This window comes from Aquila chrysaetos, chromosome 9 (genome assembly GCF_900496995.4).
Source record: "Aquila chrysaetos chrysaetos chromosome 9, bAquChr1.4, whole genome shotgun sequence".
NCBI classification, from domain to species: Eukaryota; Metazoa; Chordata; class Aves; order Accipitriformes; family Accipitridae; genus Aquila; species Aquila chrysaetos.
The window spans coordinates 32,285,225-32,312,530 of NC_044012.1; the positions used below are offsets into that span (position 1 = coordinate 32,285,225).

General features: G+C 45.9%; 2 protein-coding genes across 12 annotated transcripts; one reads left to right on the top strand and one right to left on the bottom strand.

Moving 5' to 3' along the window:
- The first annotated feature begins 106 nt into the window (after positions 1-106).
- On the top strand, positions 107-5,686 carry MTRFR (mitochondrial translation release factor in rescue). 7 transcript variants are annotated; one of them, XM_030025233.2, is made up of 5 exons: positions 159-249; positions 1,854-1,966; positions 2,367-2,665; positions 3,369-3,611; positions 4,698-5,686. In XM_030025233.2, exons 3-4 carry the CDS (start codon positions 2,402-2,404, stop codon positions 3,579-3,581), a joined length of 477 nt encoding a protein of 158 aa, XP_029881093.1. In that variant the 5' UTR covers positions 159-249; positions 1,854-1,966; positions 2,367-2,401; the 3' UTR covers positions 3,582-3,611; positions 4,698-5,686. The 7 variants fall into 7 exon arrangements, 5 of the variants coding, with proteins under 5 accessions (XP_029881090.1, XP_029881093.1, XP_029881091.1 ...); XM_030025231.1 differs by lacking the exon at positions 1,854-1,966 and adding an exon at positions 938-1,435 and having other exon boundaries at positions 193-249; XM_030025230.2 differs by lacking the exon at positions 1,854-1,966 and having other exon boundaries at positions 107-249.
- CDK2AP1 (cyclin dependent kinase 2 associated protein 1) lies at positions 5,006-20,083 on the bottom strand. Of its 5 annotated transcripts, none has more exons than XM_030025223.2 (4): positions 19,686-20,083; positions 9,628-9,734; positions 8,641-8,767; positions 5,006-5,831 (listed from the first exon to the last, which is right to left on the bottom strand). In XM_030025223.2, exons 1-4 carry the CDS (start codon positions 19,891-19,893, stop codon positions 5,764-5,766), a joined length of 510 nt encoding a protein of 169 aa, XP_029881083.1. In that variant the 5' UTR covers positions 19,894-20,083; the 3' UTR covers positions 5,006-5,763. The 5 variants fall into 5 exon arrangements, with proteins under 5 accessions (XP_029881083.1, XP_029881085.1, XP_029881084.1 ...); XM_030025225.2 differs by lacking the exon at positions 19,686-20,083 and adding an exon at positions 18,033-18,151; XM_030025224.2 differs by lacking the exon at positions 19,686-20,083 and adding an exon at positions 17,184-17,757.
- Between the last annotated feature and the right edge of the window lie 7,223 nt (positions 20,084-27,306).

Genomic DNA, 27,306 nt, shown 5'->3' on the forward strand with positions numbered 1-27,306 from the left:
CCTGATTGGTAGTGGATGGACGGCGTGCGTAAGCCCGCCCCAAGCGCAACGATTGGTTTCCCAAGTGCCAATTAGCCTGGAGGTAACACCGCCCCCCCCCGCCTCCGCGCGGTGCGCATGCACAGAGGAGCCCGCCGGGGCGCGAAGCGGTGCGGGACCGCATAGGGCGGAGTACGCGTGCGCACCAGGCGGCGCTTGCGCAGTGCGGCGGCAGGAGGGGGCGGTGGCGCTCGCCCCGCGTCGCCTCAGGTAAGAGGTGGCGGGCCCGCGGGGAGCTGACGTCGGCTCCGGCCGGGAGTCGGGTCTGCGGCGGGGCCCCGTTCGTGACTTCAGTCCGGAGGGGAGGCGGCAGCCCTGGGAGGGCCGGGGTCGTGGCGCAGCGAGCGCGGAGCCGGGGGTCTCGGGCGGCCGCTGCCTCCTTAGCGGCGTGTGGCAGCTCTGGAGCTGCTACTGAAATGTTGCTACTCGCCTCGTTTCCTGGACGTCTCATAAGCAATGAAATCTCATAAGCAAAGCTTCTTTTTTTTTAAGAATTAAATCATTGTCATATTAAGATCTTTTATGCACTGTAAGGCATGTGTTTCTTGGAGGCTTCTTGTGCTAAGTGAAATCTCGAGAAAACTCTCTAGTTCTAGGTTTACTCTTGTTCTAGAGTGTCAAGTAGTAGAAACAGGCTTCCAGTGAAGATGATTTTTTTTACCTTGTCTATTAAGATCGGGCAGTGCGGACAGTTGTCAGTCCTGGTTTCAAAATAAGCTACTTTAAATGGGCACTGCCCATATTAAACCTACTGTTAAGTATCAGAACTAGGTAGTAGTTCTGCTCATTCTTTCTTCTTGTTTTTTGCAGAAAAAAAAGTTATACGTTCTAGTGCCACCAAGTGGACATCTTTACTTGCCAATGAAAGCTTGCTTTAAAATTATTTTTATTTCAACAGTTACGTTCAACTTTTATGGATGTTTATTGCTAAGTGACGCTTCTTCACACACTGAAGTATTTTCTTCTGAATCGAAATATGTCAAGCGCAACAGCTGCTTACCTAATGCCTTGTTGAAGAGTGCCATTTGACAGCAGTAGAACCTGACATTCCTCATTATCCATGAGGATAATGCATACTTCCATGCATACTTTTCTGCCTTTGTTAATAACTTGACCTGGGAAAAATCAGCATATGAAATAGTAGTTGAAAACCTGGTGGTCTGCTTACTCCTTGAGTCTCTTTCCTCCATCTGATGGACTATACAGGAAGTTACAAGAGTAGAGCAGGATGGGCAAGCTTGTTAACAGGATCAACATAGAATACTTCTGATTTGAAATGGAATTTACCACATTTGCTGTATTAGACCACTCACCAAATCCTATGCACGCTAGAGCTTGACCTCAAAATCTGGAAACCACTGTAATGGAGCAAGGTCAAAAGAAAAGTCTAGATCAGGTAATCTGTTTGGATAAGGATTACTCTGTTTCCTGTACTAACCTAGCATTAAGAAAGGAATCTTAGAACTCAAAATCATAAATCAGTCTGTAGCTGTAAATATACATACCAGAGTTCTGCTGTGTACCGTTAGTCAGCTGTTTTGACTGAGCAGTCATGCATCATTCTTACAGGTAAAAATCCTTCTCTGCATTCTGACTTGTTTAAACTACTTGAGCTCTCTTCTGCCAGATCTGACTTTTGTTATCCATATCCTTGGGACAGAAATGTTCTACGTACAGTCTTGTTCTTTTTTGTTGATTGTTGTTTTCTCTCTACGTCCTCTTTGCAGTCTTCATGACTGTAAGCCAGCGAACATGGGAAGCCAAGACATTATTGGGCCAGTTATATTATGTAAATTTGCTGCTTCTTCCAGCAGGTTTCCTTCAGTACTTCAGAGCACTGTTTAAGGCAACCTCAGAGGAAGATTCCTGTGCCCTCACCTGTCCTCCCTTGAGGTAGTTCAAGCATGTGTCAATATGTGAATTGCAGGTACTGGTGCCAGCAAGACACAACCTGGGCATAAGTGGAGTGTCCACAAAGGCTTCCCAGTCACACTGCAAGATAGAAGTAGCCTCTCTTTCCCCTCCATTTTTTTTTTTGCTATCTGTAGTATTTTCCAAGTGTTGGTAGGAGTACTAATTTATATACTGTTTTCCACATCCCCTTCAACAACGAAATAATAATCTTGGACTATTTTAAGGAACCTAGTTGCAATGAGAACTGAAATTCTATTCAGAATGGTAAATTTTCAAGGCAAATGCCTATGAAACCAGTTCAAATTTATTTGAAAATAAATCTGAGTATCAAAATATCACTCAGGACGTGCAGCTAAACTAGATCATCTTAAAACGATTCTCATGGTAAACTTCATTCTCCACTTCTGTTTCAGGTTTCATTCCAGAGAAACTGTGTCCCCATTTCTGTATGAATGTTCCAAGTTTCTTTCCTTTTATGTTCTTACGAACACCATCGTGGAGACCATGGATTCTGAGGAAGCAGCAATTTTCTCTGCTCAGAGTGCGCTTACTTCAGGCAGCAGGAAAGAAGAACTCTTTCAATCTCATTGGACTAACTGAGGCAGAATTAAAAGAAACATTTGTAAGAGGTGATGGCCCAGGAGGTCAAGCCACAAATAAGACAAACAACTGTGTTGTCTTGAAGCATATTCCATCTGGGATTGTAGTGAAGGTAATTGTATTTTATTTCATTAAGTCACAAATTGCATTGTGTTTTCCAACTCTCCTTTCATAATAAAGCATAATCACAGTGCAAATGTCTTGGAGGAAAAGTTTGTATGTATTGTAAAGAATCTCAGCAAGACGCGGTTTTGGCTGTCAGCAGATAAATAAACTTGGGGTCACAGCTGATCTTCCTGGCTTTGACATGCAGTACTATTTTGTAGTTTTCAATAAAATGTATCTTCATTGTAGTTGTCTTTCAGTGGCAGCTGCCACATTCCTATCCCTCTTGTGAGTTAGAATGTCTTCCTTAACAAGTTGATCATACTCATTTTGCAGATTCTTTTTAAGCATTACTCTTACCTACTTCTTGTGGATTAATACTTTGAAATTAATCTTTGCTTCCTTATCACAAGGGGAATATACAGTTACATTAGACTCAGAAGAAGCTTTCCAAGATAATATGGAAGCATTAAAGATTAATGCAAAAGCCAGTCTGACAAGTTACATTAGCAAATAATTATTAGGCAGCCTCTCCAAAAATGTATCTGGATACAAAAGTTCCAGCAGTTCTTGGTAGGAGGATGCTCTTGGCTTGGGTGGGGGGAGGGGAGTTTCTTTACTGTAATGGCAGGAATATGTAAACTGAAACGGAAAGCAGAAGAATAAACAGGTTAAAGTCCCAGTTAAAACGTCCTGTTCTATTTCTTCAGTGTCATCAAACAAGATCAGTGGAGCAGAACCGAAAGATAGCCAGAGAAATCCTGCAGGAAAAAGTTGACCTCTTCTACAAAGGTGAAGACAGTGATGTTTTTAAAGAGAAGAAAGCATCAGAGAAGAAGAAGCAGGAGAAAAAAAGAAGAGCAAAGGAAAACCTAGAAAGGAAAAAGCATTTTAAAGAGATGCAACAATTGGATAAGAAATAAACATGTGAAATACTGACTTGCCCTAGTAGGGTAAGGGAAACGTTTGTCATTACACCTAAACACAGTTTTCAAACTAGCAGATGATGTAGGGCTTCATAAGCAGAACTGAAATACTGAGTATTGACCTGCTATTACTGTAAAACTGACGTGATAAAAGCAGTCATGTATTCCTACTTCTGTCTGCCATCTTCTCATTAATGACTTTTAGCGATCAGTTTTTCTGCCAAGTTCCGAAGATGATGAACCAATCCTTGTTCAAAAGGAACTATAACCTCTCCACCATTGTTAATGGAGACAAAAAAAATGCAATAGATCTACTGCCCAGCTGATACCTTATGATGCTTTGTAGGAGTTCCAATACATACAGAGAACAGCCCTAAAGGGTTATAACTTTCCATCCTTACTCAGCCAATGCCTCTGCTGACACAAATCCTTTATAAACAGTGACCAGGTTTAGATACTGGTTCTGATGGTGTAAACAGACATGCGGATGGAAGAGACACCAGTTGCTGGTTGCCTTCTTCAGATCTGTTAGCTGAACAAATGCTCTGTCCTACTCCATTATGAATTAAGTTTAAACAGAAGCTTTACAAATCTTATCTGGAGTGGTGAAGAGCACTGGGGTGGAAGGCACTCCTGCAAGTGAGGGTTGATCCATCATGTTCTTCAGTTCAAAGGTAAAATTGAGTCATTACAGATAAAGAACACCACGTGTTGGAAGCTGCCTCCCAAGGCAACAGAATCCAATTCATCCAAGCTGTGAAGTAATTAACTTTGGCTCTTCATACTGTATTTTCTTCAAGTATCCATAGCTCCATATGTATTAGATATCCCAGATATCCCATCTTCCTTAGGATTTAGATTTGATTCTACAATAGTAAATTACAGTCATTTATTATGTTTATGCTATGCTGCAGTTAAACTTGGGCATTTTGGTATCTTCACTCATTCTGACAGTTTCCCATTTTATGCAAATACATGCAGCTGCATTTCCTTTGTTACTGTTATTTTGAAGCCACTTCAAAAAGTTATTTTGAAGTGAAGTATACTTTCCTGTTGTAATCCTGTTAACAACTTTAACTGCTTAACCAGAATTTCTCTTTAATTTTTGGACAGCACCCTCACTGGCTGCCACCAAGTTTTGGCCTTCAACAGTGAAGGGAGAGTGCTTCAAGAACCAAAGCCATAGGAAGTATTTTGAAAGCAATGGAGACTACTAGCAACTATACCACCTTCTTACAGAGATCAGTTGCATCCAGACTGTGCCATGGATGGAAACTCACCAGCAATCTGCAGGCCCGTTCCCTTGTCCGTTCCTGAACTTGAGCCTCCTGCATGAAGGTTAAATTTTTATCTGTTGAGAGTTCTTGTTCATGGAGTATGAATCCGATCAAAGTGACTATACATAGTTTTAATACAAACTGTTAATGAAAATAAGCTTTATTACATCAAGTAATAAATACATACAAAGATGCAAATAACAGTTTTAGTAATTTATCCAGAATTCTCTTTTTTTGGCAAACTTTAAACTGAAATCTCCAGCCTTAATGTAGAACTTAGCTTTCCAGGACCTTGTTATTATTCAATAGGTTTCCCTATTTTCCATATAACTCATGCACTTTAAGTGGACTTCAAAGCACTAACAGTCATGCAAATGTTTATGCAAAACAAACAAAAAAGGAAAAATAAGAGAAGGGGAAGGTTATTTCTAAGCAGGGTCTATGCTGTATGACAAATTGTGACTTAGCAGACTACTAGGTACAGCATGCTATTCTGCATTTATTAAAAAAAATCCTTAGAGCTTATGTCAAACTTTGAAAGATTGACAGTTTGGGGTTAAGTGAATATAGTCAAAGGAAAAAAAACAGAATGAGACTGTGGCTGGATAAGAAGAGAACTGAAATATAGCCTGGGAGAGAAAGAGCATTCCTCTGCATGCAGTTCAGTTTTCATGTTTTAGAAACATTTTAGGGAGTTTTAACGTCTTTACAAAATGCAAACTCTCAGTAAGTTGAAAAACCCTTGTTTTCTCATTCTTAACTATACATTTTTGTAAGGGCAAAACAAGAAAGGTAAAACATTCAAAATAAAGGAATTTGTCTGAATGTTTCAAGAGTCAAAAGGAATAAGTGTTACTTTTTCTTCATTAAGAGATGGAAAATCTTCCAACTGAATTAGTGGGCTAGGATCTTGCATTTCGTTCCGTCTCAGCCAAGCATTCCCGAACTAATCCTCTAGCATGAATAATGCCTGCAAAAGAATTGGACATATTTTAAATCATCTCATTCAGGTCACACTTGCAATGACAGTCTAGAGAAAGGTTTACCTATTTCTGTCCCGAGTTGCCAAGGCTACCACAGCATGCCTCAGAAAAGGGAGAGATCCCTCGCTTCCCAAACATCAGCTGCTGCTAAACAAGTTTGCTTTCCCAAACTGGCACTATAAATTGAAAAGGGACTAAACCAGGAATGAGAGCATGATTAAGATTTGTAGGTCTGCAGTGACAGGTGTATCTTCATGTGCAGTGCAGGCCTATTTAAAACCAGAGACTTAACAGAAAGGGAAAAAAAAAAAAACCATCTTGCCTACCTGTTAGTTATTTTGCTACAGTGGAGTGAGAAAAATACATAGTTATTTGGGGAGTCATTTTAGCAAGCTCTAAAAGTTTTAATACCTTGGGGTAGTTCTCTGAGAGGACGCATCAAAATCCAAGCCTTCATAATACTGCTTAAACACAAGTTGTGTCTCTTGTAAGAGTAAGAAGAAATTTTTTATGGTGTGTGCAAAAAGTTACCTCCTAACACTGGCTCAGCTCCCAGTGTAAATCATCACCACTTTACATGCTGCCATATCTCCTCTCATCTGATAGACATAGTGTGGAATTTTCCACTACAAGTCCTGTTGCCTTGAGTTCCAGCAATCTGGACCTTGATTCCTAATCCTACAACTAAATCTAGATTCATATTCACAGAGCTGCTGAAACAACAGAGCTTGAGATAGATTTTAAAATGAGAGACGGACAGATTTTTCTTCAACAAACGAGGTTCTGTTTTACTGACAGGACAAGATAGAAGGTGATGTCTCTGCTCAATCATGCTCCTTAACAAGGTGGAGAAAGGACAGTAAGGCAATAGATGAGGTTTAATCTCTAGTTAGAGATAATGGATTCTGTTTCTAGAAGGCTGCTAGCCCAGACCACAGCAACAGCCTTTACATCCAAGGAGTACTGACTTGAGACTTGACGGGTGCAAGGCTTTGCAGAGGGTTAAACTGACACAGACAAGCAAAGCTGCATCCTGCAGCTGCAGGATGCAGAAACGTGTACTCAAAGCAGTGCATTAGACCTGGATCTGGTGGCAGGACGCCCAGTTTATGCAGCAGAACTACCCTGAATTATGTAGAACACTGGGAATTTGGCCAATTTTAGAGGTCAGCAGCCTCTGTGCTTAGGAGCGGGTGGAGCTGGGGACAGGGACTTTATTCGGAAATAACCTCCACATGGCCATGGAGGCTGCAGTCACGTGGTTACCCTCAATCACTTTTGCTCTGACGCTTGCACATGCTCCTTCAGCCATTAGGCTCCCAAAATGGAAAGAGAGGTGTGTTTGTGACCAAAAGATGGCAGCAAAAAGTATTTCTTTGGGATTCTTTGCAACACTGGCAAGTCACAGCAGCAGCATTGAATCTTAAACCTACGTTAGCCAACAAACTAAATACTCGCTGCAAGAAGCAGCAAAACAACTTTTCCTCATCAAACTGAACCATTCAGTTCAGAGAACGTCTGCATCTCTCCCAGTCTCTCTCAGGTTGTCCCCATTAGCCTATTGCCATTCATGATCTATTAATACTGACTCAGGCAATGCAATAAAGAGAGACTCCAGCAACATTGATTTTAGCTGGGCCAGATTCCACTTACCACTCATCAGCAGACTTTATTGCATCCTTTCCCAGAACAGCTACTAGTCATTTTATTGCATGTCATGACAGATATATTACTCTCCCGTAATGGTTGAGCCTTAAATAAAGCTTTGTAGTCTTGGGTAAACGTAAGGGGGATTTGTAAGATGGTAAAGTTAGTTTGTTACCGTAACATTCCCATTCAGGCTTGAATGCATGAGCCAAACTCAGCACAAGGACCAAGGAAAGGGAGGAAAAGGTAACTACATTATACTGTCAGAGGACCGAACCGCCAGCACAACTGTTGTCAATGGCTTTTCAGGGTCATTTCAGGAGCTGGAGCAGTGGAATGTCCCACTGCTCCTTCAGAAATATCCCTCGCACGTCCCCTGCAGAGGACAATGTCAAGCTGATGTCAGCAGTGGGGCATGCGGGGGTTTCTTTTACACTGCAAGGAAAGGGCATTTATTACCCCTTTTAGCTGACAAAGCAAAGCAAGAGAGACTTCATCAGCCAGGCCTAAAAGCTTCTACGTCCCTTACTAGTGGACTCCTAATGACATCCACTTGACAACAGGTAACGGAGCCCAAGCAGCCCAACACTCCACAGAGAGGAGGAATGTGTATGTTTGACACCTCAGTCTGAACAGCCTTCCCTGACAACCTTTTTTTTTTTTTTTGTAGCTCTTCTCTCCACCAGCCTTAGTGTGAATTACCACAATGTAGTATTTCTTTAGGCAAAATGCACTTCAGTAAAGACTCTTGGGTCAAGTAGATGGGTGATGTATATGAGAAGAAGTAAACAATGCTTGGCTGTATATTTTGGAGACTGGGGAGAAAAAGGAATTGAAGGGGCAAGTAAGTCACAAGGAACCTGAAAGAACATATCCGTTAGAGACCTTAAGGGTTCTAAAATAAGGTTTGAATTATTAACTGAAACGCCCCTTGTGCACATGAAACACATTTTGTCACTGATTTATCTATTAAATACAGCACGAATAGAGTATCCCAAGGTTTCAGTTGCTTGTTAATATGCCTAGTTTAATGATGAGCTCAAGCCAGCTCTCTCCTTTCAAAGGAACAGTTGTCATGAAGCAGTATACAAGTAGTCAGTGCACAAAGTGGATGGGACGTTTTTTTTTTTTAATAAATTTACACATTACCTCTTTTTAGCCTCTCCATCGCACTTTTACTCCCAGCGTACGTGGGTCTAATCTCTTTTCCTAATTCTTCTATGATAGCTAGAAGTTCTGCATATTTGCTTTGTGGTACTTGACTGCTGCTGGTACCCTGTAGTTGAAAGTAGATTAATCTCAATCAAATACTGCTAAAAAAAACCACAATTACAACAAATAGCAACTGGAAATTCATGGAAGACCAGAAATAGCCCTGGAAGCCACTTTTTAAAAAAATAAAATTTCAGGTTTATTATATAAATATGATTTTCTTTTTGCAGTTGCTGCTACAGTTGGACACCATGCTGCGTGCCCTTCAAAAATTGGGATCAACTGGGAGGATGCAGCTACAGGACTGGGACCTTAGGTGAAACAGAAGTTAAAACAGTCCTGCAAGAACAGCAAATTGGGAATTGCTTATTTAACTCTGTTTCTGCTTTTTCAATGTTTAGGTGTATATTTTGTGGAGAAGTTAGCTAGGCAGGGAAAGTGAGAAGCAGATAAAACAAAACTGCCCATATCATAAGGGAAATCCTATTAAGTCAAATACATTTCATGGGAAGTTTACCACCAGATTCCTGAAGCAGCCCATAGGACTGTCTGTGACACACAATTCACAAGACTAAATTTTAGAGTGTAAATTTGCCAAAGAAAAACAGTATAGAAATACTAATTTTTTAACAAATAGTTTTAAAATATGTTAGAGCCCTTACTATCAGAACATAACTCAAGACATGTTTCACTGTGACTCAGATGGGATGGGACTAACAGTTAATTAGTAACCAATCTCACTCAGCACTCTGCTTAGTCTAATTTGATCCCAAGACATGTGCGATGAATCAGTCTGCCATTTGGGTTTGATTTCAAATCTTGGTGGGAGGGAGGAACACCTCAGATTACAGGCCACAATCCATGCTACTATGCAAACATAGGGTCAGTGATCTGATTAAAGAAAAACAAGCAGCAGAGCCGTACCTGCATCCCTTGTGTATAGCCTAGAGATGGGGGTCCGTAGTCATTTATAAGCTGTCTATATTGCGCAGATGTTGCCATACTTGTGGAGGGAGAATGAACGCTCCCAGCTGTAGAGAGAAAAGAGGAAAAAAAATCTGTTATTATCTAAAGATTAATTAGTCTGTTCCATTGGGACACATTTTAATCACTTTTTTCTAAAGCTGTGACCTCTCACCTATGTCTAAACTCACTAATGATATTTCAGAGTCCCGCTATTTGCTAGGAAGAGAATGGTTAAATTAATGCTTCTCTAATGTTTGCTGTACATGTGAAAATAGCACAGCCTGCAACATTATCAGTGCAAATTGTTTGCCTAAAAGTGAAACACAGTGTAGCATGACAGGTTGTTCTGCCTAGACAAACTGTAAATATTAAGGAGCCCTATTTTTGCATATATACATTCCACATAGATGAGTCTAATGTACTGTGCTATTTTTACTTTTTCAGTGCAAGTTATCTGAAAGTAATTTTGCAACTCAAAGTGTCATCACATGGTCAATGCAAGTTACCCTCAGTACTATTTTCAGCCAATGCCAAAACTATTCATAGGGAACAGTCAGTTGAGGTATATCAGATCTGTTGCTCATTGTATGACATCAGAGGTGAGGAAAGCTACTGTTATTCCCCTTTGTGCGATATCAAACATTTTTAGCCAGTCAAATTGTGCTATATGAGTAAACCAAAGGAAAAATAACATCACTTTGGGTTATGGTTACTTTTGCTAAAGTTACAAAATACTACATTCAGATTTACAGGGTTTTGAGTCAGCTAGGAGATACAGAAACAGACTCTAATGTGATCATTGACGAACTGCTCCAGAAAGGAACAATCAAAACACTTATTCCCCCTTGCACCGCAACAGTAAGAATTTGGGTTTAAGAAACAACTTTAAGATTTTTCTTAGGGGGCTTAATTACGCTACCCATTTCACAACAGTGCTAGAGGATCTGCTGGTTATGGACTGTACACTCAGGACTAAGGGAGCATTATACCATTCAACTTGTTCACTCTTGCAGCTCAAGTGCCCCTACATCCACTGATGCTGCTGTCTTTGCCTGTAGGCACAGACACAGACTGCCTGCTGTCTGGAAAAATCTTCCCCCTTACAAACTCCTTTGCTGAAAATTCCCAACTGTCTTTCATATGAGGAACAGATCTCATTTATCAGCCTTCATTTAAATCTAAATTAAACTGACGCTAAAAGTCACTGGGGCTCAGAACTATGTAAATCTCTAGCTTTGTTTTAAAGTTGCAAGTGATTTCATATTTTCCCCTCACTACAAAAAGAAAGAGCCAGCAGTTACAGTGTAAAAAGCACTGCTGAACATAGTGAAACAGACTCTTGTCCTCAGTTGGGAAGTCTCTTTCCACTGCAGAATTAATCACAGGATATCACCATGGTGGTGTATTCATTACAAGAAGAAAGTGTGTTCTTAATCTTTTAATAGCTAACTGGATGTGAGATCCTAGAAAAGGCAAATTGGGCTGGTCACGAAGTCACCTTAAAAAAGCAAGTTTTCTCTTTGTCTTTAACTAAGGTGCAAAATTTTATGCCATTACAATCTGCATTTCCGTCGCTAAGGTTTCACATTGTCACACTTTGCTAAAGCATAGTAAAACCCCCAAAAACTAAACAACACACCCATAGAGCACGGCACTGTGAAGGAACACCACAGTTGTCAGCTATCCTCTCAATTAGTTCTTCACATTATCAAAATATATGCACAATTATAAGATTTCTGTACGTACAACTCAGTCAATATTTCAAGTCCAGATGACTGAATTTCAACAGTTATCAAACATGACACAACAGCAAACCGCATCTTTCCTCAAAGGACTTCAAAATGCTTCAGAAACATTAATGAGCCCCTTGTGCTGCAAGGTAAGAAGGTTTAATTACCTCAATTAAGCAGAGAAAGACTTTAGCGATTTTTCCTCATGTACAGTAAAACAAAAGACCCATCCTGCAAAGACTTGTTCCTGAACTGTTATTGCAAACAGCCACATACAAGACCTGGGAGCTCCAAACTGGTTCAGAATTAAGGCAAGGCCTCTGATGACCAGGCTCAGTTACCCACTGAGCAAACCTTAGCTGCAGCCCATGCAAAACAAAAACCAATTCATCACCACCACATTGGTTAATGATAATAGAGTACGGACAATTTAGCGATAGTTTCAGGTTATGTCGATTTAAACAATGACACGTGCTTGGTCTGTACAAAATAACACAGCAGGGTATGTCTAGATAAGAAAGAAACCCTACCAAAAATGTGATGTGCCAAGACAAAGCAGTGAATCTAGGGGCTGACCAGAAAGTTTCACAGATGTGAAAGCCAGCAACATACGGCGTTGCAGTGGACAGTAGCTGGTCTCAGCATGGGAGCTTGAATCCAGCAGTGACTCAGTCAACACTGAATGACAAAAACAAACAAGAACTTTCAGGAAGCAACTATGAGTAAGAACCTGCCGCTGGAGTTGGAGCACCGCTCCTGATTTGAATTAGCAGTCAGATCAGTAGAGTTGCGTCTCCTCGGCAGCCAGGGGTGCTGTATTGTCTACTGTACCCACGACATATGCAGAGCTGTGCTGCAGACACTAGAGGCCATTGCTGAGTACGGCATGCCCTGCCAAATGACAGATCGTGGTAACCATGGTGAGTTTACCCGTTTCTTTGCAGTCTGCATCAAAAATGTAATAAGACATAATGCCATGCGCCGACCACTTTATCAGCAGCAGCAGTCCCCGAGAACAAAGAAAAGGATTTGACTTGGCCATGGTACCAGCCTCCATACACCCATGTCAGAAGTTGTGCCAGTCAAACTCAGCTGGAGGGGGGGGGGGGGGGGATTAAAAATCTTTGATTTCACCTCAATTTAAGATGATGCAATCATGAAAATGAAATTAATTGTGGGGGTATTAGTATCTCACAGGGTAACAGACCTTGAGCTTTTTGACCTATCACTTTGTATGTTAATCTCAAGCAGAAGCCCTGGGTCTTGGATGACTATTACTCAATTAACCCAAAATACATCTGCATGTCTGAACATCCTGTATATCTCAGATTTAAAAAAAAAAAAAAAAAAAGATCACCAGCTATTGCTATTATAGTTAGCAAGAAAAATTAGGCCAGGAAGTCTCACAGTCAATACCCAGTCAAAAATCAGTCTGATGATTAGGTATTCACTAGAGAGAAAAAAAGGAGGGGGGATCTAAATTGAGGCTTGCAGTCTCACGTTAAAATGACAATGGAGACAAGACAGTTAAGAATTGACAGAATCGAAAAGGGAGTGTGCTTGGTACTGAATTAAGTGACACCCTGTATCACATCCCAAATTGTCTTAGTGCTTGCTGCTGTTTAAAACCTAAATTAATATACACACTTTCCTCCCTCCACTTTCCTAATTAAATGTACACAAAACCTTTTATATACCCATTTATTCTTGTGCCAACAATGTCTTTTATTTCTGTATTCAAACAGAAGACTGCCAGAAGCATTTTTGCCCACAAAAATATAGTGATTTTCTTGTTAATCAATATTAATCTTTATTAATTGGGGGGTGGGGGGAGGTGTCTAACAATACAGCAAACAGAAATGAGACTCTTGTGTCAAAATCTCTTCCTTCCAGCAGTCTCTCTGAGCCCAAATTAACACCCTGGGAGACAAAGGATCTCGAATCAATCTTTGTTTGCCTAAACTCCCACTGACCTGGAATCTTCCAATTAATTTCTGATAGGTTTGTAGGGTTCCCTTCAGCTCCTTTGCTACTGTCTCCAAGCTTGAGCAATGATACCAATTTGCTGATCTAAGTTTTAACTCTTAATTCTATTGCTGTTTTTTTGCTGGAATAATAACTGGGAAGGCAGCTTGCTGTGTACCCTGCAAGGAAGCAGTGAGAGCAGGAACGCCAGGGTACACTCACCTGATCTGCTCCCAGCAGATGCCATGGCATCTACACAGCTCAACTGCCAACCTGTTTCACAAACAGCAAAGTAAAATCAGGAACAGTTACTCAGCTCACCAAGTTACTCATGTAGAAATGATTTAGACAAGCCAAGAGCCAACAACATTGGATATGTGTTTCTCTATTACCCTGTACTTTGTAAGGTCCTACAAAACTGCATAGGTAAACTCCTGCCATTTTTACAAACTCTCTGTACACACGAACATGACAGCATACAAGAAGCAATACCTGTAGCCTGGAGTTTATCCAAGGTACATGGTATAGCCTGTGGAATCTCACTGCTTCTATCTCTATTTCACAGTCCCTTCAAGCTGAGGTTGCTTGCAACATAAAGGCTGTTGCCATTTAGATGGCTAGCGGTCCAGTGCTGGAGGTCACTGCCTCTGCCACACAACTGGAGGACGTGCCTCATCTGCTTCAGATGATGCCAGTTTGATTCCTGACAGTATGCAGTAAAAGACACCCAGGCTGGAGTATTTTGACTGAGCGGATATAAATTCTTCTGTCCTAAACTGGACAACTTTGCAAGAAAACACATGAGAAACGTTCATGTAAGCTGCTCTGGCAACGTACATTGCTAAGCATCTTTAAGCATAAGGGGAGACGTAACATCTTCAACCAGCACAGCCATTTCTGCAGCAAGTATCTGAACACAGCCTGAATCACAGTTGTAGTGTTTTGGCTGACTACAAGAATATTTCATTCCTTAGCCATCTACGCACTTTGGAACTCCTTGCCATCCATGGGACGCCACGTGCATCTCTACACCGGTAGATCTACTGCATAGCCAAGCCGCACACTGAACTCTACAGTAGCTGCCAACCCAGAGCAAAAACAGACAGCCCCCATTTCCCCCAACCTTCCAATAATTTTTTTAAGTAATGGACCCCATTCTCATTTGCACAAGACATTCCTTATAGCACTGGCTGTGAAAGTTGTATTTTCACCCACTATTTCCCCCTTAAACATTAGCCCTTGTGGTAGAAACAGACCTTTCTTTGAATAAAACTATTTCCTTTTAAAAAAATCCAGTGCGCACACACATAAATATGTTCTCAAGAACTAGGACATTCTTTATCATAACAGCCAGAGGCCTTGCTCTTTTGATCTGTCACACTCTGGGCCTTTCCTCTAGTACTCTCGTTTTATTTAATCTTTCCATGTGGATAATGGACATGTTTTATGTCTCCTCTTCCTAACCCCCTGCCTTTTTTTTTTTTTTTAATCAGAAAAACAAAAGACAGTCACTGGGACTCCTCACCATTCTTCTTTTCTAGCTTAAGACACAGGCCATTTCTACGCTAGCAAGTTATTCAGCACAACAAGGAAAGGATCAAAAGATTAAAGCATTTGGTACATGTACACCACATGTAGTTGAGGTGAGGGGGGTACGACTTAAGATTAGATTTTAGTCTGGTCCCCCAGAGTAAGTGTCTGTACTGTGGGTATGGTTCAAAGCTGTCCAGTCTTTGTTTTGGACCCTTGTGTTCCCATTAAAAGGGATGGAGCATCAGTGTTGCACAACTGGAGCAGAGCTTCTAGTTTACTTTTATCGAAAAGGAATCAAGTTAGCACAAACCAAAACCACTCTGCAACTCAACCAACATGTGATGGGTGTGGACAATAAGATTTGCTGACTGTGAAAAGCATACCATTGCTCTGAAGCTGAACGCTCAGGTAGACAAAGCCAAAAATGCCAGTTTTCTAAATGTCCAAACAAGTCCACTTGAAAATTGCTAATTCCAAAATATGTTTAGCGTGCTTCTTTTCAGATCATTTTTAACCTCACATGGACTTCAAGAGGTCAGGGAACTAGCAAATTTCAGTTTGAATCAGAGGGGGGAGTCTATTTCCTAGAAATTATCCCCTCTGCTACGGCACAAACACTTTGCTCTCTGTTCTGCCTACAAACAGTATTCCTTCCAGTATTCCTGCTCCAAAAACAACCTCTCAATATGGAAAACAATATCAAACATAAGCTGTCTCTGTAAAGGGTGACAAGCAAGCCGTTTGCTCATGCAAGTCTGCACTGCAGTCTTAATGATATAGGGAATGGCCTAGTGTGTGCTTGGTATCACTTCTCAGGACTGAATGAGATTGGTCTCTCCATTTGCAAGCTATAGCCCCAGTTAGGGAAATTCTTTTCGTTTCACCTCTCAGTAAGAATTTGCACTTTTCACCAAGAAACTTCTGGTTGCTGTGAGGTGTGGCAGGTGCACTGACAGCCCTGTTGGTCCTCAGCCACAGCAGTACCTGTTGTACAGGTCACCACTTGCTCGTGTGGAGCCAAGACGCAGCTCCTTCCCTTGTCACAGTCTGCTGGAATTTGTTTTTCCAGATCCTACATACAACAGTTTTTAAGATTTATTACAGTAACAGGTTTTTGTCTTGAAACTTGACATTTCCACAAGAATCAGATTAAAACAAAAGGAAAATCCCAAGTTGTTTCTACTGGCTTCTGTATCTTAAAACTACTTTTCTCTGACCTGTGCATACTCTGTACAAAATAGGAATGCTGGTGAATATCCACAGAGCCAGAAAACACATGGAAACAAGGGGAAAGACAAACTACAGACCAGTTCACAGCTGGTGTAAATCTCTCTGGTTCTACTGAAGTCAATGGAGATGCTCTACTTCACCCTCAGCTTAGCAGCTGGCCCTCTTACAGAGAAATAGAGTTAAACAATATGAAACACAAGGAAGATGAGGAGTAAACTACTTTGCAGGACTTAGTATGATATGCATGAGAATACAAACAAATCAAAACATGGCTGTTAGAAGGGGTAGCAAGTGTTCCCCTGGGACACTGCATGGTCAGGTGAGGCTGGGAAGGTAGAGCCACAGCATTGCAGGTCCCTAACAGACCACCTTTTTACCGCCCAGGCAGAGAAGGTGCTTGGGCAGGAGATTCAATAGGGCTCCCCAAGCGCAGTTTGGAACGAACAACCTGGGGTGCTATGCACAGGGGCCCAATTCCCAGAGCACAGACCCTCCAGGAAGGTGACTGGTAATTCGGACAAAACACTGCAAGCCTGGGTGCAGACACCCTGGGCTAGGTGTCACCACTGACCTGGGCAATGGGGAAGAGGAATAGGCACCAAATTCTGCTGTAACAACGCATTCTTCTTCCCTTAGCCTGGTGTAAGGCAGAGGAGTCAGCACCTGGATGCTTCCAGCATCCTGAGTCACTTGCAGAGCAGCCTCATTTTCCTCACCCGCAGTCATCCCCAGATCTGCCGACAACCCACAGAGGCTTCCTCCCCATATTCCCTCCCCTGAACAGCTCCTCTCCCTCAGGACTTCAGTCCAGGTTTTTCAGTCCCCAACATGCGCCCGTGCAAGAACAGAGCACAGTCACCCATCAACCACAACTGCTTCATCTCACTGATCCACTTACTGAGTGCAGTTAAAACATAATTTTGCAGAGTGGCCACTCAGCCTAAACTTGAAAGGAGTTAGCTCTGCAGCAAGGACGCAGCTCCAGGAGCTGAGTCGACACTGCCTTTCCAAATACTCCTGCACCAGAAGCCCTGCACTGCAGGGAAGCAGCATTACCTCCCAGAGGAAAATCCCTGTGAGATCCACAGCTGCCCAGAGCCCTCCGTCGGCCGAGACCAAAATATTCAGCGTTCATACAGAGAGGCTTCTGCAGGGCTGATTTCAGGCCAAAAGGGACAGATTTCCTGTTTTCCTCTCCTCTGCAGGACGGGGCGTGGGGGGGGGGGGTCCTTCACCCCAGGTTTGGAAGCAAACCTAGGATTTATCCTCCTGGCTGGGGGGCATTTAATTTAAGCACAATAGAGCAGCAATCTCCTTCAACTCAGAATTAAGCTCCAGAAAGGAGGGGGCCATTTGCAGTCATATCACTCTGAATGCGATATGTGCAACTGCAAGGACTGCTTTGTCTAACTCCCTTGGCCTTAGGCCACGGTGCTGGCAATACCACTAGCTAGAGGAAGAGCTGGTGCGTGAGGATAATGGCAGAAGACAGGGAGGGAAGAGAGAGCCCATTTTGGATTCAGAGGACGTTCTTTCATTGAAAAGATTCTGGGGGTGTTGAGGATGATCCGAACTCAGAAGAGAGGACAACTTAGACAGGAATAGTTCCAGCATGACAGCAAACTGCTGCTAACTTGCCATTACGAGGAAAAAAGGATTGGGGGGGGGGGGGTAGATAAAACTGCATGAAAGAATCTAAAACCCTGATCGGAGCCAGAGCGTTAGAAAGCACACAGACACAACAGCAAGAGGACTGGAGACAGAAACTTCACCACTCAGCTCACATTTGTGAGCGGCATGTCTGACCCAGGATTTTGCAGTCCTCACTCGCAGAGCAGCCAGACTCGGATCCCCCCCACAGCATGACCTAATCCCCACCCCTCACCCACCATCGCAAAATACCACCTTTGTTTTCCCTGCAATTTTACGGCTGTTCCGGAGAGCAAGGCACAGGTTCTCGTGGGAGCCGACAGAACGGTTTCCCTTGCTGGGCTTTGTTTTGTTTCTTTTTTTTTTTTTCCTCCAGTGACACTTCTGCTTTTTGTCAAAAAATCCTTAGCACATCCCCTGCTTCCTGATCCCTTTGCAGACCAGCGCTCGGGCCCCCGGTGCTGCCCACACACAACCCAGGCACAACGAGCCTTTACATGCTCACAGCCACCCCGAGCTCAGCTCCACACAGGATCAAAGTGTCTGAGGCACAGGGACCTCGGTTCATCCACCAGCTGGTGACGATTCCTTGCGGTAAAATAAGATTGCTGCTCTCCTGGTAGCTAGAATAGAGGTGCATCTTGTTGATCCCTTTCGTTCATCAATCCCCCAGGATTACAACCACAAACGGCGCTGTAAAAATCACCCAGGCAGATTTCCCTCCCTCCCTCCTAAACCCAACTGCGAAACTTTCTCTTCTAAAAAAAAAAAAAAAAAAATCAGCCTGATTTCTGGCTGCGGATGGTCTGATGCCAACCCTGCAGGCTGGGGCTGCGGGGAAGGGAGACAAATATTATTTTTAAGTCAGAACCAACTTCTCCATTTTGGTTCTGTTTAATACTAGCCGACGTACACAGATTAGCGAGATCCCCTCCAAATACTCCACAGCGAAGCAATTGCTACTGCGGCTTTGTTCAGACTGCACCGATTTACGCACACTCCCCACAACGGAGACCCACTTTTCCAGCAAACACCTCAGCACAAGAAAAAACACTTGCCTGCTGTTACCTTCGGAAATTAGGGAGGGCGGGAAAAAAGGGGGGGGATGTAGTAAAAAAAAAGAAAAAAGTTAACGCCATCAAGGAAACTTTTTAAAGAGGAAAGTTGGAAAGACTCCTGCACAGACCCAAGAAGGAGGAATAATTTTTAAAAAGGGCTTTTGCAAGAAATAAAGAGCAATTCCTGCCCCCCCCCCCCCACCCCGTTCCAAAAAATCTCCAACGGGGGGAGAGGGCTCCTCCGCCCGGGCTGCTCCGCGGAGCCGGGAGACTCCCGAGGGGTGAGCGGGGACCGAGGATCCCCCTGAGGCGCTGGCGGTCCCCCCCCCCCCCTCACGCCCGGCGGCGGAGGGTGCGGGGCCGGGGTCCCGGGCGGCCCCTCCGCCTGAGGAGAGCGGCCCGGGGCGGCCCCTCCGCCTGAGGAGAGCGGCTCGGCGGCCGCGCGCGTGAGGCGAGGCGCGGCGCGAGCGGCACTTGCGGCGTCCCGCCAGCAGCGGTCCTCGCTGAGGCGCCGGCGGAATATTCCTGATCCAGATCAATCAGCCGCCCCGGGGAGCCGAGCATGGAGGAAACCCGGCGGCCGGAGCCCCGGAGCGGCGGCGGAGGCGCCGGGCCGGCCCGGCGGGCGCGGCGCCCCCGCGGAGGGGCGGCGGCGGTGGGGGGCTAACGGCGCCGGCCGGCGGGCGGGCGCTGGTAATGGCGGCGCGGAGCCGGCGCGGAGCCGCTGCCCCGCCATACCGGACTGGGCAAAAACTCGAGTCCGGGGCTTCCCCCCAGGTGCCGGTGCGGCACCGCGGCGCCCCGCCGCACGCCTCCCAAACTTGCCACCCAGTTGCCGCCGCGGACTTACCCGGGTTGAGGGGAGTCCCGGGGATGTGGGCGTTCAAGTTGGGCTTGTAAGACATTCCCAGAGACATGGCCAGCGGGAGGAGGAGAAGCGTCCTGAAATTCAGTGAAGCGTCTCCGTGTCTCCCAGACACTTTGGGTTGTTTACAGCAGTAGCAGCACCGGCAAATATGGCCGTCAGTTATATTGACACCCACAATGCAATATATCATCCATACATCATGAGGAGACGCGGATCCAAAAACTTTGGGGGAGACGAGACAGCCACCCGCCGCGGCGGCCCGGCGCCCCGCGCACCTCGGCGCGGAGGGGGCGCGGAGGGGGCGCGGCGGCGGGGGGTGCCGCGGCCATCCCCTCACAGACAATGGAGCTCCCCTCAGGGACGCCGCCGTGAGAGGAGCCGGGCGGGGAGGGGAGGGCGGGCAGGCGGGGAGCCGGGCGACGGCGAGATGGGGGGGTGTTTTAATTAACTTCGGAAAGTTTTGGCACAACTTCTCATTTAAATCGGCTCTGCCTGCGCCGTGCGGCGGGGGGGCCGCGGCCAGCAGCCCCTGTCAGAGGAGAAAGGCTGACGCGTCCCTCAGGGTGGCCCAACTGTCGCTGCCTTCCCGCCTCCCCCCCTCACCTCAAATCAGGCGTTCACCTCTGATTTATTCCCCGTCTCCCCCCGCTAATTTTGATGGAAAATACCTGTTGATAATTTTAGAATAAAAGATTTTTTTTTTTCCCCTTAGACGCTGCCAAGGAAAAAGCTGCCTTTTTTTTTTTCTTTTCTTCCAAACCACTGTTTCTCTCCACTTGAAGGTTGAACGTTAATATAGATTGCAGCTTCTGAGGGATTAAAAAATAAATAAGAATCTCGTTGATAATTGACTAATTTTCTGCTTGCAAGCAGCAGTAAAACTTCCCCCCCCAAAAAAAATTTTAAAAATCTAGATTTGCAGATTAAATTATGAAGCTTTCCAGCCTGCATCTGCCACTTCAGAACTCATGCTTTTCACTGCAAGACACTCAGGTCTGCTCCTTCTGTCAGTTAATCTCAAACACACCTCTATAATCGTTAAATTACTCCAGATTTATACCTATATAACTGCTTGGGACCTGGATGACCTCTCCTTTGGCACACAGCTCAGCCTGAGACCCACAAGATAAGACCCACATGTCTATCTTACCAGAAGCCACTCCGGGATCGGTGAGGTAGTTGGTAGTTTTATTGCAGGTGTTAATATCTATCCAAAGCTATATACTGCTCTTAATGCCTATATACTGCTTTTAATGCTGCTGACAGCAAACACAGATAGCCCGATCCTGCTCCTGGGAAGTCAGGGGCAAATTCCTTTTAAGTGACACTGATTTAGGCCCATACTATCTCTCACTGTGGACTGCTCTGCAGAGGGAGGCAGGTACCATCTCCGTTGCAGAGACATGGAAATAGTCACAGAGCAATTAGGTGATTTTCTCCGCATAAAGGAGAATTGAGGCAGAGTGGGAAAAGCGAGCCAGGCTTTGAGACTCCTCGGCTCATGCCCTAGCAACTCCACACTGCATGAAAGAAACATCTAAAAAATATGACTGGTAACCAGATTAAATACGTGATCTTGTTACGGTGTATTTTATCTCTGGTCCAAGTGCGTGACTCCAGCTATCATGGCAAAGGCCAGAGTGGCACAGACTATCCTTACAATAACTGATCCACGCCCCGGTCTGTTGGAGAGGGGACCTGAGAGCCCCAGGCATAGAATCACACACTCAGTGACAGTATTTTCACACTGGTGCTTAGGGCTTTAACTGTGTAATTCTTATTAGAGTCCTGAAAGATCACACTGGTAAACCCTCACATCCAGCACTGTGTGACCAGAGAACTTTGCATCCCTAAAACTTCACTTCCAGATTTGTAAATAACTGCCTTTCTGTTGACTCCTGGAAGGCCAGCAAAGTCCTGCAGGCGAGGGGCATGCCGCTCTGGGATTTTCCATTGCTGTGCGGTTGTTTACAGTCACACCAAGTGAGTGCGAAATGGGAGTGTTCCGAGCTTGCTGTGTTTTTCACAGCTTTACACCAACTCTACAAAGCTGCGCTCAGAGCAACACTGTGAAGAACAAGATCCCCTGTGTTTTGCTTGGGTTTTATAATGACAGCTTCAAAATATACAATATTCCAGGGGGGGGGGATAAGGAAACGATCCTGTAAAGATTATCCTTTCTTCAGCAAAAGACACTGCAAGCTTTGGAGCAAACTGTGAGGGTCAGGCTTGATGAGATGGTCAGGCTTGTAGGGCCAGATTATTTTCTTGTAAGTGGGAACCCAGCAGTACCACATCTCAGTATTTTACATCTGGTCCGCAGTTCTCTGGGCACAGGTAGCGGTGGTGGCACAAGACACAAGACCCTGGTAAATTACAACCTTACTGCTTGGCCTCAGAAGCTATGTAAGCTTCAACTGACTTTACTAGCTGCCTCTTGGTTTTTTGCTTAAAGACACCGCTTAAGTTGGCTTGGGTAGGAAGTTCCTACAAGCTCTTCCTATCTGCCATGTGCTCTGTGGATTCACTTCAGTTGTTTTGAACCAGGTGTGGCCACAAGAATAAAACCACCATCATGCTTGGCCCCTGGGCCGACAATTTAGCAGGGTGACCACAGATTCAAGCTCCCTTGGAGCGGCTGCCTGCAGTTTAAACTTGTTTTATGTCACAAGCATGGCTTGCACTGCTGACAGTTGTGTTCTGCACATGCAAAACCCTGCATCGACTGTAACACCTACAGTTCCAGCAGCGTGCACGCTCCTGGCTGTTTGCAGCAAGCCGCAGGTCCCCGCTCTGCAGACTGATGGCACAGTCTTGTTTACTGACAGCAGAAGCAGCTCTTAATCACCAAGTGGCCAAGTCATAGAGCAGGAAATACAGCAGAGCCATTTTATCACACATGTGACATTTTCGAGCTTTCTCCACACTAGGAGGTAACTTGAAAATAAATGTGTGTGCTTACATTTTTCAGCAAGGGAGGATGGACAGTAAGAGGTGCCTGTCTCTTCAGTCATCTGCAAGCACAGATGATATATTTTCCAGGTATGGCTACCTCTTCTCAGTTGTGTAAGATCTGCAGCATTCACCCTGTCCCCCTCCTCTTTTCCTTTTCTTTGTATTTTCTCTGTTCCCTCTCCTGGTTTGACTTTCTCACCTCTGCTCCTCCCAAACCACTGGGAATACTCAGCAGCCAGTCTTTCCACAGAGTAAGCCTTCCAGCCCCTGCTGAGCCAAGCTCTGACTGATCTCAAGGAGATTTTCCCTTCCCTCTGTGAGGCTGGATGCTGTACCCCTCCGGCAAGGGTGTAAGGAATCCACATGCAAAGTGTGATGTTGGAAGGCACTGGCAGCTGGTTATCAGGACGGCTCTTCGTGGCAGAGCTAGGGGCCTTGGGCCATGCTTGAAGACAAACTTGTTTGTCCCCTTGTATCTGGAAATAAAACTAAATAGCCATCAGTTTCTGCAGAGCGATGCTGTAACACTCTTGGAGACCTGCAAATGGAGAGCACAAACTAGGCTTGTTTCATGTCATCTTGGATTAAATCAACAATAAGAAGAATTAAAGATGGCATGGTGAGACTCTTTTTTCCTGGCATGTCTTCGACATGTGTAAAACATTGCATTTCCACATTAATTTAAATGTAATTAATTGTTGTCAGGCTTAATGAATTGAGTGACTTAGGGATGTTCTAACTGTCCTTTACCCACCACAGAGACCCATGTAGCAGCAAGGGTAAAGAGAAGGGAAGTTTGTTCCTTTTTCTGGAGGGAGTTTATAGTCAAATACTTATCCCCACATTTCTAGGGATCCAGCATCACACATAAAACAATCATAGAGGCACCTACAAGTTTCTGAGCACTAATTTAACCTGCAAGTCTCCCAACTGCTTTCTTGTGCTAAAACAAAGATGATAATCCAAAATGAAGTGAAAAGTCTCTGATAGGCCTAGGCTGAAAATTAAGCTTTTTAAGCCTTGAGTGAAGGCAGGCTTAACCTCTTTGAAGAGCACAAGTGGTAGAGGCAAGTGAGTGTCAGCTCTAACAAACAGCATTTTAAAAGATACTTCACAGAGCTGAGTACCATTCTTACTGGGGTTGTTAATGAGCCAACACCTCCTGGTGTAGAACACCTCCTTCCCTGGGCCCTGCTCCAGGGCCACCTCACATGCTCCTGGGGCTGTCTGGGACACTGGCACAGAGGGAAAATTGTGTGTTTTATCCTTTTTGGCACTATTGTTGCTCTCTTCTTACCGCCCTGCTACAGCTCCTTACATTCCTGTTCCCTATGACTGCTTCCTGCTGATGGTACAAGGTTTCCCTCCTGGTTCCCGAGAGAAAGCTGACAGCCCTTGGTGTCCCTCCACTGTGATCTGTTCTTTGGCTGATGTTTGCTGCTTACTGCCCCATCCTCACCAAAATGCACGAGAAACACCCAATCCTGAATAGAAATGCAGATTCCCCAGCTCTACCCTGTTGCCTTTTCTTCTCGCACCTCAAAATACCCCTGGAAGGTCGGGATTGCTCCCCCCCTGCACGAAACAGCCCTCTGAGACCCTCTGCAAGGGGGGCTGCAATACAGAATGCCGAAGCCAAAACCGCTGTGGCAGCAGCCGTGAGCCAGGCCCCAGGAAATCCTCTCCCACCGCCTGGCCCGCATCAGCAGACAGGCTTGCAACAATTTCGGATCGAAGTTTGGATGCCTATTCCGGACGGGCTCTCCCCTTAAATTCTCCCAGACAAACTTTTTCCCAGCCTCGCCCTGCTCCCCACTTTCAGATGGTTCCTCCCAGGCCAGATGTCGTATTATCTGGAGCGACTTTCCCTCCCAGCCTTGTTTTCCTCCTACTCCTGAGTCCTTTGTCTGGCTGCCAAGTGGAACAGCCCTGCCAGGCAGACAGCTGCTCAGCATCGCCGCGCGGGTGCTGCCCGATGGGCTGAGGAGCTGATTCCAGGCTCGTTCCATCTTTGAGGGGGACGTTTTGCCTTAGAGATGGCATGTACCAGAAGGAGAAAAAGCAAATAGCACCTGTAAAGCTGTTGGAAGAGACTGGAAATGTGTAAGATAAAGAGGCCTTAATGCTGCTCTGGATTTACCTTCGAGATAGTGTGAGTAGCAGCCTGCTCTATGCTGCTCCGGCTGGAGGTCTCCCTGGAGGACCACAGAGCAGGAATGAGAAGTTTCCAAGCCCTCAGCCACAAAAGCACAGGCCTGGAATCTCTCTAATGAGAGTTTTCCTCTTTGCAGTTTGCCAGGCAAACAAGCACCAGGCACCAATATCAAAACCAGCCCAGATTCCAATGAAAACCAGCAAAGAAAATAAGGGCAGAAAGGAAAAAGCTTCATTTTGCTTGTTAAGAACAGGCAAAGAAGGCTACTGAGCCCCTCTCAGCCGGCAGGATTGCTCTCCCTGCCCTGCCGAGCACAGGGTGAAGCCAGGCGGGCTGCCCGGCCGCGGGCTGTGGCCAGGGGGCTCCTCCTTCCTTGCCGTTGCTTGCAGGGATGGATTATCACGTTATCCCCACATTACAGGGCTTCCCTGCATCGTCTTTCCAGACGAACGAGCGCTCCACCCTGCCCAATTCCTTCAGTTTGCCTGGAAGGACTCTCCCTTCTTGCCCTGCGGGCTGGACTCTCGTTACCCTCCCACTCCTGAGCCCTTGAAGGCTGTGCCAAGGAGGGCGGCCCGGCCCAGGGTGCAGCGAGCTGGCACCGCTCGGCTGCGGGGCTGTGGCCAGGCCCTGCCTCTGCCTCCCGCCCTGTGCGGCTGTGGGCCCGGGGCAGGGAATACCCCACCCTTTGGCTGGGGCAGAGGAGGCTTGGAAACTCGCTTTCATCCCAGTCCTGTCTGGGAAAGAGCAGAGAAATCCACAGCAAAGCTGAGTGCTGGCTCGCCTGAAGGGCTTCCCGTACGTAGGCTGGTGTCAAACACCCAAATGCCCTAATCAGATTGCGTCCACGTGAAATAAGCGTCCACGTGACACCTGCGATGGCTGCAGAATCGAATTACATTTTGGAGGGACACATTGAGGTGAAGCCTCACAGAAAACTTTCCAAGTGCAAACCAAGTGTCACCAGACCAGTGACATATTCCTGACGCACATCATCGAGAGGCACAAACACCTCTGTCCCTCATAGCCTCATTGTGACACCAACTGTAAAGCCTGACGGGAGCATCCCTAATTGTTTTGTTACTGGTCATCTGAGCAAAGGAAGTGGAGGAGAGAGTGGAAGTAAAGCCCAGGGCTGGAAAATGGAAAATGACTGTGGGGAAAGGAATGTGGAGCTTCACAACAGCTCGGGGCGTGGGGGGGGGGGGGGGGAGAAGAGCACAGAGCAGAGAGAAGGGGGAAGGAGGAAAACTAGGGGGTAAATCGCAGCGACACAACAGCACAGGCTTGCAGAGTGCAGCGTGTGGCACAGGCAGCTCCTCCGTGGTCTCCAGTCGGGCACCGTACGGCCCTCGGCTGACACCGCCGGGCACGGCGCTTCCTTCCCTTGCCCAGGCCAGAGCCGCAGACACAGCTTTTGCCAGGCTGAGTCTAACACATCTGCTGAGTTCCTGCCCCAGGACAGCACTCGAGGCAGAAGCGAGAGCCCTGAAGACGCCTCTTGCTAAGCTGGTGCCTGCATACGACGATCGCTGGTGTAAAAGCCTCTGTGCCCAGCTCAGTGAGTGCATGGGTGTGGAGTCTTCCAGTGCCAATTGCTGGATTTCATTCTCCCAGCAGAGGCAGTGGGACAGGGTGATACCCACAGAGTTAGGGCTTGGAATTGCTGAGTATTTTTAGGCAGCCAAATAATCAAACTCTGCCTAAACATCTACCTGAAGAGCGAGAGCAGCAGCCTACTGCCCTGCAATACTGCCTACGAACCCCTTCTTCCCCCTCTACAAAAGCGAAGAGGGGAGGCTGCAGGGTGCCCCCGAGTCTCTCCGGAGCAGACATGCTGTGGGTCCTCCCCACAGAGCCGCTGGCCAGCCAGCCGCCCCGGCAGACACCGCAGCCTGGCAGGCACCGCACTGGCCCCGTCGAGGGCTCTGTATGTGTGCGCACAGAAAGGGAAGGACAGTCCCGGATGTGAAGGATTTACAGCCCTGGCAGAGGCTCGTCACAGGAGATAGCATTGTCTGTAATTTAAATAGTGCAGTCTGAGGCCGAGACTTGCCAGTGATCGAACCCGACGTAGCTGAGGCACGAGCCAGAGGCAGAGTCCCCAAGGCCCTGAAGCGTGGTCCACTTGCCCAAAAGTGCTTTCAGGAAGGCAGGCCAGGCCGTGGCATCCTCCCCAGGAGCACGCAGGCCTGGGACATGCTTTTCTCTTGCCAAGGAAGGGAGAAAACACCAGTGTCTTGCTCCAGTCCGCCCTGGAAAGCAGCAAAGGGCCAGCAGAACACACGTGGCTCAGCAGCTGTCTTGCAGCCCCAAGGCCCAAACTGGGGCTGGGAGAACTGCGGGGCCTCTCACAAAAGCAGGCAGGAGCTGTTGCCATGAAAGTCCCAATCCCTGCACGCTGCCTGCACGAAGCAGCACTGCTCACTCCCAAAGCCCAGCTCTCCTGCACAGAGAGGGGTAACGCTGGGGACGGTTTGTGGACACCAGCTG